Genomic DNA, 11,644 nt, shown 5'->3' with positions numbered 1-11,644 from the left:
AGCCATGACAAAATTCATACGAGATAGTAAAGCACTAATACCACCAATTATAGAAAACCGAGATAATGATTACAAAGATGATGAGAATCAAGATGATGGACAACTACGAACAAGATCAAGACGACAATGATGAACAATAAAACACATGACAAAAATAACTGACAACAATGACAACCATGACTTTGACAAAATGAAAATATCACAACTATAACGACTCCCACAACGACAAACATAAATGAACAAAACCCCGGAAACCATGGCAACTAAGAAAACAAAGAAGATCAAGATATCAGATACAACATCTAAATGACCAGAGTACAACGACGATGACGACGACAACATCAATTAAGACGCCAATGATCAACAAGGCAGTGACAGCAACAACCAAGATGAAATCCGAAAGACCAAATAAACATGCACAGCAATCATCAACACCAACAGCAACCCAAAGTCCAACACAACCAACAACCGAGAAACCAAGATGACAGCAACCATAAATAACTACAACCACAACTATGTCAGAGAGGAAGACACCCAAGACGACGAAAGCGATTGACAATGACAACTGGGATAACCGAAGACCAAGACGACGACCAAGACAAACGAGGAAGACAACCAACGAATGAAGACAATCTAAGTGTTACTAACTGGACTTACTTATGTAAATAATGTACGTAGTGTAAATTGTAATGTCAATTACGAGTTTAAGATGTATGTAACGAGTACGTATTTATTGTAGCTACTTATGTTATTTCAAACACATGATACGTATTTTCTGGAATGTAATTATTTTAATATGTTAACTCGAATTATTTGTGTCCAGTTAGTGAAAGGCTAACTTTATGTTATTTTGTTGGCTAACTAGCCACTAACATAGACAATTAACTATGTTATTTATATAATATCTATTTTGAAATTGACTTCAATATACTGTAATTGTTTTCATTCAATAAAAGTGAGGCAGACACCCATGGGGTCCCATGGGCTAAAGGTTGCTTATTTCACACTTTCCTTTCCTCCTTTATTTCCTCTTCCTCTAATTCTACTTTCAATTATTTCTTCCTTCCTTTTCACACAGGGCAAAGTCTGTTGCTTACACAGATAGCCCTTGTTATCTATAAATCAGAATGGAGGCGGAAGGAGAATACCGGAAGAAAGTACACTCCAACAAATTAACAGTTAACAAAAAGGTTTATTGGCGAATATTATTATTTATTAAGTCTTACGATAGCATTTTAAGCTTAGTACGATAATTAGGATCTATCATGTCCCTGATTGAGAGAGAGCTCACAGTAAGTTCGTGAAATGATAAATACCTTAAAATACTAGTAAGTCCTAGACGTATCGATGCGACATATTTCTGTTTTTGTCCTCGATCCTTGGTGTGATAGATGTGATAATCCTCGTTTCTCAGCTTCTTGGGTGGTGGTGATGGCGGCGGCAGATCGGAATACACACACACTCAGAAAGGGTTAATGACGACTGCTCCTGATTGTCCTTACCCCCTCCTTTTTATTGGGGGTTCCTCCTGGGTTTCCCCCATGACTGGGCTATGATATTTTAGTGGTTTTGGACCAATAGTCAAATGTTCGTTTGTAGTTCCAAGAGTGACACATTGGGTGTGACATTTTCAACAGGGAAGGAAGTCCGTGGGAAACAGTTCAACTTTAAATTTAAGTGTAATTAAAAATGATTAATAAATCAAACAAAAACAGTTTCTTCATTAAATCTTGGCCCTCACAGAACCAAACGATTTGAAACATTTGGAACATATAACATGTACCGAAACTTAAAGGTGGAAATTACACAAATTCAAAATATAAATAAAAAGCTAACACATGCACATATTTTAGGATCTAGCTCACTAGTAAATAATACAAAGTCAATTTGCATCAGTGCTACTAGGTTTCTCATAGAAGTATCGCCAGGCATATGATATCATACTACCCATCTTTAAAATTGATGCACTTGCCCGTCAAGCCTGATGGGCAAGTACAAATTAGATCAGATAAGTAGTACAGCTTATCTGATCTAATTTCCCTATCAGGAAATTGTGTAAAGAAAGATAAAATTGTAGCAAACCCGTCTTTTTTTAAATATTGGACAGAAGGAAGAGGCTTGTGTGCATTTAGGATATATTTAGACCAATGCATACAATGCTCTTGATGAGGTGGAGGATGTTATGCCGTCAGAGGCCATTTTGTAGTATTAGGCTGATGATCCTGTTTAGTTTTGAATTCAGATCTATGGGCTTAAAGAAGTGCTTGATTAACAAGCAGAAAGCTGATATTTTGTAGCTGAAGGAGTTTAAGGAAAAAGTAGGAATGTATAACAACTAGAAGGCTGGTTTAGGAATGCAAAACAATTCATAGATTTAAACTACAATTTTATTTTTATTGGAATTGCAGATTATACAAGATAATGAAGATATGCAACCTAAAAGGACAAGTGAAGGAATAGCCAAAGTCAAATATAATTTTCAAGCAAAATCATCTGTAGAACTATCTCTTTTTAAAGTAAGTTTTTTATTATGTTTAGTTATATTTATTATATGCAATACAGTCAAACCTGTTTTTATGTGGTAGATAGGGACCGCATAAAAAAATGCACGAAACTTCACAAGTGGCTATAAAAATAGTTTTCGCAACACAATTAAAAAATATTTTTTTTATGCGGTGAATAGGGACCGCATAAAAAAAGTCTCACATAGAAAATAACTCGTTTTAAAATCGTAGTCTTAGTTTCTAAGGAAATTACCTTCCTCTTCGCTTTGTTTTTGCCCTTATTCATTTTCAGGGATTATGTCTAAACATAAAATAAAAATCCTAAAATTTTATATCTAAATAGAAAAAATAATACAGTACATTTACCTTCAATTTACGCTTTGAAATGAATCTTATCTTAACGGTCCAGGAATGTGAAAGCACTTTGAAGGTTTAATTAATGTAATTAAAACAGACGTAGAATTTATTGACAACAGATGTCAGCACTTGACTGCATCGTCTTGTCTATCGTCTGTTTTACATATTTTTGTCCAGGTAGTGGTTTTGTTGACTTAAAAAATAAATTATTTCATTTTTCGCATATTCATGCAAATAATATTACTATAATAAGTTCATTTATGCTATAATAAGTTTATTTAGCTATAATAAGTCAACGTGAGACATGACAAAACGCATGAGACTAGTCACCAACTATACCGCATAAAAAAAATCGCACAAAAAAGGACCGCATAACAACAGGTTTGACTGTATTTTTAAATTTGATCATAAATAGTAACATAAGTAATGAAATAATAAAGTTGGATTCATTATTGGGCTTTATCATTTGATTATTAAAATATAATTGGGCTGAAGTTTGAAGAAATTGTAGACATAAATTTCCACTGTAATTCATTTGTCTGTCTGTCTTTCCTCAATCTTAAGAACATTGTTAGATAGATGAAAGTCAAGACCAGACCAGATAGGGGCAGGAGACCCTGATTAACTACATATTATGCAAACTAGAAATCATATTATTTCAATTCAAAAATTTTCCTCTGGAAGGTGTTAGATAGATGATGGCACAACTTTATTGTTACAGGAAAAGTATGATGTACACGAACAAGTCACTATTATTTGAGATGGAGAGCATATTTAAATTAAATAAATTTAAAATATGATTAAAAATTTCAGCTTAGTATTGTGACAATGTCACAATAAATAATTAATTTTTTGGGCTTTGTTTTCTTTTGGCAGCTAAAAACAAAGTAGCTGATATCTGGTGACCATCTCAGAAATCTTAGCAAGTGAGATAAGTCATGCAATTTTTATGTCTAAATCATGTATGGCATGGCATTAGTAAAACAAAATCAAAATCTTGTCAATATTGCTCAGTTTTGGCTGTACTAATTATAGAAACAAAAATATTGGTTTTCTGTATAACTTGGCCAGTGAGGCCATATTTCAAAAATAACTCCTAAAAACTAGAACATTTTAACAAACATAATGTTTTTACAGGCTACTTCTAGCACTAATGTTTGATATACGTTAAATAAATGGATGAAAAACAAATGTTTTCAGCCACTTTAGTTCTCCTCAGGTTACAAGAACTTCTTTACACTCTTTAAATGAGCTTGTACTGTACATTCATAAAAGAATTTTTTACTAACAAACTTTTTACAAAACTTGAAACAAAATAAACTCGGAACTGTGGAGGCCATTAAAATTTATATGCAGGCACAGATAGAGGGATGTATCAATAATAATCTTCTATCTTCTTCATCTTTGGTTGTTCCCAGATTTACATGGGGTCAGCATTCCTATCTTTAATCTGTCTTCTCTACTCCTCTCTATCCAAGGAACCCTCTCTCCCAAATCTTCTGTCATCTTGTCTCTTTATATCAGCTTTAGTCTTTTCTGCTTCCTTCTCCCTATTACTTTAAACTTCCCAGTCCTCTTTCCAACATAGTCCTCACTTTTCTCCACATGTCCAAATCACCTTAATCTACTTTTCTGCATCTTCTTGCTTATAGGGCTCATTTTGACTGTTCCTCTTATGTAATCACTAGCTGACCCAGCCACACGTTGTTGTGGCTCAAAATGTATCTATTATAAATGTATAACACTTCTCCCGTGGGGGGAATTTCAAAAAATCCCTTCTCAGTGTACATTCTCTTGACGTACCCTATTAAAACGCAATCAAAAACGCATCTAAAATAGTATAATAAAAGCCGAGTTCTTCACAGTAAGCCTTAATCCCGTCACTTTTCCCGCTGGGGAATATCGAAAAATCCCTTTTTAGTGTATATTCTGTTGACGTAACCTATTAAAACGCAATTAAAAACGCAAAAAACCGCATGTAAAATAGTATAATAGAAGCCGAGTTCTTCACGGTAAGCCTTAATCCTGTCCATCTCCCCCACTGGGGGGAATTTCGACATGTATTATTATATAAAAACACGTGCGTATTCGAATGCAACGTTGTGTCAAAATTTCAAAGGAACGTGGAACAAACGAACGAATAGATATAAATATAAATAGAATCGAATAGAATACGAATAGAATATAAATAGATAGAACTATCTATCTATTTATATAGATAGATAGAAAATGATCTGCTTCAGTCCATTCTCACAGAAAAGCATAATGCCTGACAGAAAAGCAAACTTAGGTCGTCGGAAGGTAGCGCCATCTGTGGGACATAAAAGCCTTAATCCATATATAAATATATTTTTGAAAGGGGGGAAATAGTGTAGGAGTATGAAAAATAGATAGTAGCCGATTCTCAGACCTACTGAATATGCATAGTGCTCACTTCTCTCCACATGTCCAAATCACCTTAATCTACTTTTCTGCATCTTCTTGCTTATAGGGCTCATTTTGACTGTTCCTCTTATGTAATCATTTTTAATTCTGTCCTTCTTCATTGCATCACACATCCATCTGAACATTCTCATCTCTGCTGTCTCCATCTTTTTTTCTTGGGCTCTTGTAATTGCTCATATCTCAGCACTGTACATCATTGCAGATCTTACCACAGTCTTGAATAATAATCTTTTCATTTTGCATTTTATTTTCTTATCACACAGTCCCCCACTCATCTTTCTTTAATTCAGCTATCCATTCTGAACTCTATGCTGAATTTCTGCACTCATTCCTCCATTGCTACTTATAATCCAAGATACTTAAATTTGAAAACTGCTATTAACTTTTCACCCTGGAGTTGTATATGTTACTGGCAAAACCCGATTTTACACCAAACTAGTTTTGCCTAGGCCAAACTAGTTTGGCGTAAGCGTGTCAGGCCAAACTAGTTTAGAATTATTATTCTAAGTATATATTAATGATTAAAATAAAATTAATAGGCAATCAATTAGATGAAACAATATTTATTCAAACATAGTCTACTTAATTATAAAAAAGGGGTTAATGTTACCCTAGGTATCCAAAGTGGCGGCTCATCGTCCGAGTCCAGCAATCAGAAGACAGGGAACAGTGGGGACGCGCATTCTACTAACCTAACCTAACCTATTCTGATAAATAAGTAATTAAGTATATAATTAAGTAGACCAGTGTTTCTCAAACTTTTTGGACTGTGACCACCCTTCTGCACTTAAAAATTTCAAAGGACCCCTCCCGAAGAATGAGTATGTGTCAAAAAACATCTCGGAGGGAGGGGGTTAGGCTCATATTTAAATATTTATATTGTTTTTATTATTTATATGTGCAATTTATTTAAGTAAAAATTATTTTATATATATTTTTATTTCTATTATTTCTAAACATGAATCCATAGTAAATTTATAAAATATTTGAAAAAAATTGATCTGGCATCAATTTTTCAGCGACCCCCCCAAATACTTTTCACAACCCCCACTTTGAGAATCACTGAAGTAGACTATGTTTGAATAAATATTGTTCATCTAATTGATTGCCTTTTAATTTTATTTTAACCATTAATATACTTGAATGATAATTTTAAACTAGTTTGGCCTTGACACGCTTACGGCAAAACTAGTTTGGCGTAAAATCGGGTTTTGCCGGTAACGTATATAACTCTCATCCTTTCATCAGATGCCATATATACTGTTTTTGCTCTGCTGATCTTCACACCTCTCTTCCAACACTTTTCTCCATTCCTCCTCCTTCCTTCTTCTTCTTTATTTTATCTCAAGATGTTTTATACAGCACAATGTTGTCTGTAAACAGCATACTCCACAATGTCTTGATCTTTACATTTTAAATACATCCATTATCAAATTGAACAGAAACAGGCTAAGGACTGAGCCCTGTTGCAGTGTAACTCTCATAGTGAATCTCTCTGTCATACTTACACTACTACTTACTTGAGTCATTGCTTTCTTACACATTTCCTTTTCAAGTCATATATACTTCTCTGTTATTCCCTTTACCCTCATATATCTCCATACCTCATATATGCACCCTGTTATATGCTTTCTCCAGGTCTGTGTATACCGTGTGCAGTTCTGCCTGCATCTCTCTGGACCTTCTCATTGGACCATTTTAGAGCAAAGATTGCATCTGTTGTTCTCCTTCCTGGCATGAGACTAAACTGTTCTTCACCTATTGCTGTCTTTTGCCTCAACCTTCTTTGCACAGTTTTTTCCTCTCTCCCAGATGTTTATTGAATGCAACATTAATTTAATTCCTTGTAATTCCCACATTCTTGCATTTATACCCAGTGGGCATACACATAAGTTTTTATATGGCATAGTGCACATATGATATGATTTAATTTCTTATATGCATTTTTGTTGATGATACAATTAAGTTTGAGTTATGTAAGTTATTTTTTAAGCTTATTTTATTTTTGTGGTTTTTTTATTGTCTTTTTCGTTTTTATGTATTTATGTTTTAATCTACATGTAAATCTGACACATGCATATAAATTTTCATTCTTTAAATTATCTAATTACATTATCTTTGTGTGTTTTTGGTTTTGGTTTGTATAATTATATTTTAGTCTAAATAGAGATCCCACATATGCATTTAAATTTTGTTGTTCTAAAGTGTTCATATTCAAAATCAACTTGTTCCAGAGGACACTCCAGCATTCATCTTCATTTTTAAATTGTAATTCGTTTACTTTTATCCTGAGGAAGATCATTTAAGATGACTGAAAAAAGTTTAAAATTAAAATTAAACTGAATTTTTAAAAGTTTCAGTGGTAGTTCTGCAGTTTATGACAAATGCAGTTTAACTGGAAAATGCATAATACTAAGCAAACAAAGAATAATTAAAATAGTGTAGCTGATGACATATTTAGATATTTATTCTAATGTTTTTGATCATGTTAAAGATCCTGAAATCTAGAATGCTATTTTCCTAAAGATGAAATAACATTCTAGAAGAACAAATGCCTAATAGTTTTTCTAGAATGCATTTGATGGAACAAATTTTGATTTTGATAAGCATGATGTAGAAACCTGTTAATATCTACACAAAAATACAGAAAATAAAAATATACCCGAAATAAATATACACAAATAATAATATTTAAAATGTCATTCAGTAGTGCTATGCAATAAAGCTTTCCATTTTGAAATTAATTGCCTGTTCCTTCAACGTAGCCTTGTAAATGTGCCAATAATGCAAATATTTACACATTTACAAGGTTATATTGAAATGTAAATGTACTGGCTAAAATAATGCAATAAGTGCAGAAGAAACAATAAAATATGCAGGAGCCTGGCACTTCTACAAGGCTATGTTAAAGGAACAGGTAGTTAATTTCAAAGATATTAACATAATTCTGGGAGCATGGAAAGCATTGCTGCATAGCAGTGCTGAATGTCGATTTAAATATTATTATTTGTATATATTTACCGATGTATTTTATTTATGTATTTATTAATTATCTTTTATATATTTATTTATTGAATTATTTAGTCATTAACAATACAAGCTTTCAAAATAAAAATGTTTTTTTATCAAATACATTTGTGGTGACAGCTTTGGTCCTAAATTCATAAGTCACTGCCAGGAGAATCCTTGAATTTAACAAACTGTCAACCTAACCATTTGATCTCACTTTGGATTCAGACATCACTCTAGACACTTGTGTTCTTGCCTCTATGTTCGACTTGTACAATCTTGTCATATCTCATGTACTGTACATAATAAATTTAAGTTTTTTGTATGTAGCCTTGTTTTGTGTATTGTAAATAATTAAGTACAAAGTAGTGCTATAAACTGGTGACCCGAATGTGATATATGATTTATGGTGCCCTCTACTTGATGGACTCTACAGTATGACATGAAAACTCTATCCATTCACATAGGATACAAATGCTGGACTTTAATCTCTTTTGGAACTGTCTACTCATACATCTAGACATTCAAAAAGTGTAACCATGGATATTTTTTGTCGACGGTCAACTGTTCAATGGAAAAGTATTGTACTTGCCATCCTTCTTTGTTCTCATGCCACGTACTATCCTTTGTTCTCTTGCCACATCCTTTACATGTCATCTTTCTTTGTCCTCTCGCCCCGTGCTGAACAACATCATTTATAGATAACTGCCTTCACACTTCCACAACTATGCTAAAATCATGGCTGAGGCAGAAAATAATTACGATCACCATCATATAGCACGTGTTGTGATCAGACTCCCACCTTTCTGGAAAAGCAACCCCAGCTTATGGTTTGCACAGGTTAGAAGGGCAATTTTCCATTATCAATGTAACTGTCAACGACACGAAATTTAAACACTTGCGACAGTAGAGCTGGAAATTTTAAATTCAGTGCATGATCTAATCCTCAATCCACCACACCAGAATAAATTTGCTATGCTAAAGGCTCATCTTATCGACATCTATTCAGAGAGTGAGTCCTCCAAACTCAGAATGCTTTTTCAAGGGTTAGAGCTGGGAGACCAACATCCATCCTTCTTGTTAACACAGATGTGTGACTTGGCTGGTAACCATTTCTGTGAAGATGTCTTGAAATCCCTCTAGCTTTAGAGACTACCTCACAATATTCAGGTCATTTTAGCTGCATCAAACGAAAAACTCCAACAACTGGCTGCCATGGCCTACAAAATAATGGAATTCGTCTCCCCCACACACACATCCAAACAGTAGAACATGACCCTGTTGCCATCTCCACTCTGGAGAACCAAGTTGTGGAATCAGCTAAATGGGTCAAGAACCTCATTAAGTCCATCAACAACCCGCGCCACTCCTTTAGACACTTTGAATACCTCCTCTAACAACATGAGGTGCCACAGCAAATCACGCCAAAATCAATGGCACAGCAGTCTTGACAATGGCGTGTGTTACTATCATGCTATCTTTGGGGTGCAGGCAAAAAAATGCAAAGCCCCTTGCTCCTTTCGACCGGTGGAAAACTGACTGGGCAAGCACTTACAGCCAGAAGTCGCACCCGCCACATCGACTGAATCACCATGGCCGACCCTACTACGAAATATAAATTTCTTAAAGACACGGGTGCCGACATCGTAGTGATTCCAAAAAGTTCCAACACACATTTATGCAAACCTGAGAAGCTAGTCCTCTTTGCCGCAAACGGAACACCTATTTCAACTTACAGAACAAAGCTATTAACACTCAATTTTAACTTAAAGCAGAGTTTTTCATGGCCATTTGTAATCGCCGACGTGACCAACCCTTCATAGGAATCAACTTCTTAACTAAATTCAACTTACTGGTGGATGTCAAAAACAATCAACTAATCGATGGAGTCACACAACTTGAGTCTCCAGGTTGCCGGTAGAACCAACCTACAACTAGAACTGGATGATATACTATGTATTTTACCCAACTAATCATAAAAGTGTAGATGGGTCACACACGTTAGTAAATTGAAGGTGAGCCATGTAGAGCTTGAGCTCGACTTCTGCAAGGCACTTTTGCTTGTTCCTAATCAGCTTTGCAAAGAGAGACCTTTTCACATTTGGAAGTGTCCCTTGTAGACATGGTGGAAAAGCCTTGTACTTGAGTGAGATGCACTTAGGAACGTTATCTGTTCTGCACTTCAATAGAAACTGTAGTTGGGCATGTAGTTTCTGCCACTGTTTCTTAATTAAACATAGGTAATAAATTATTTTATATATTTTTTGTTTTAATCTTATTTGTAATTTCATTAAAAAATTTATAATTATAATCTTTTATGAACATCCTTTGGTACTTGTCTGGATAAAATATTTTTAGTTTTAAGCCTTCTTTTAATACTCAGCATATGACAACTTCATATTGCTCTTTCAATAATTAATAATAAACAAATTTTTTACATTTCTTTTGACTTTACTCAGGGCAAGTCCTTTAAAAGTGTTGTCTGCAGCTGAAGATGGGTCTAGACTTGAAGCACATTCTGCAAACTGACAATTCCACGTGCATGATTTTGCCATTCTCTTTCAGATGTGAGAATTTACTCTTTTATGCAGATTTATAATTTAATGTTATCAATATGTCACAAAAAAAAAAAATTATTTAGTGATTTTCTTTACAAAATTTCAATAGTTGCAACAATCATTTTATATATCAACTCACAATAAAAAAAATTCTATATTAAACTATTCTAAATGTAAAGATGATGGAAATATGCAAGAGGAAGGAAAAATTAGAAGGGTCAAAGTGGGAGAGATACCTCTAAGCCCAAAATTGTAGATGAAGACAATAATGTTCTTTCATTAAATGTAAACTGGGGACAATTTGGTGTTGGGCAATCATTTCCATTGCTGGATTTTCTTTCTCTTACTGATTTTGTGGTCCAAACCTCACACAAACTTTGTGGTTACCATGACCTGATGAGCTTCTTCTTGAGCCTTTCATACATACAAGCACCTCCAAGGGATAAAGAATGTCTCCATTTTTCTTTCTACCATTTATATACAACTCTCCTTGACTCCTACTTAGTTTATTGCCTGGGACAATAAAATATCAAGACAAAAGAAAAACAGAGAGAATGAAAATACAAAAGAGAACATTCCAGAAATGTCTACAAATAATTGTATAACTAAATTATATTTACATGTAGTACATGGCTGGCAACTGTCACACCGATACTCTGATGTGTGATAAGTTCTAATTTTACCATATTGTGTGATTTAAGAAGTCAATCATTGTACTTCTTAAGACAAGAAACTTCAAGCATGTAATTGTTTTATCTTTATTTTGATGTT

The 11,644-nt window shown here is 34.0% G+C and overlaps 1 protein-coding gene across 1 annotated transcript in view; it reads left to right on the top strand.

The window, feature by feature from the left end:
* Nucleotides 1–2,389: 2,389 nt before the first annotated feature.
* LOC136973673 (sorbin and SH3 domain-containing protein 2-like) overlaps nucleotides 2,390–11,644 on the top strand; it is a 55,320-nt gene continuing 46,065 nt past the window's right edge. The window contains exon 1 of the mRNA XM_067268412.1: nucleotides 2,390–2,516. Coding sequence (XP_067124513.1) covers nucleotides 2,430–2,516 — 87 coding nt within the window. The 5' untranslated portion in view covers nucleotides 2,390–2,429. The remainder of the gene's footprint in view (nucleotides 2,517–11,644) is intronic.

The sequence above is a fragment of the Centruroides vittatus genome, unplaced genomic scaffold (genome assembly GCF_030686945.1).
Source record: "Centruroides vittatus isolate TY-2023 unplaced genomic scaffold, ASM3068694v2 contig_3260, whole genome shotgun sequence".
In the NCBI taxonomy this organism is placed as follows: domain Eukaryota; kingdom Metazoa; phylum Arthropoda; class Arachnida; order Scorpiones; family Buthidae; genus Centruroides; species Centruroides vittatus.
Note: the sequence above shows the minus strand (reverse complement) of the source record. Positions and strands in the feature narration are given on the sequence as shown.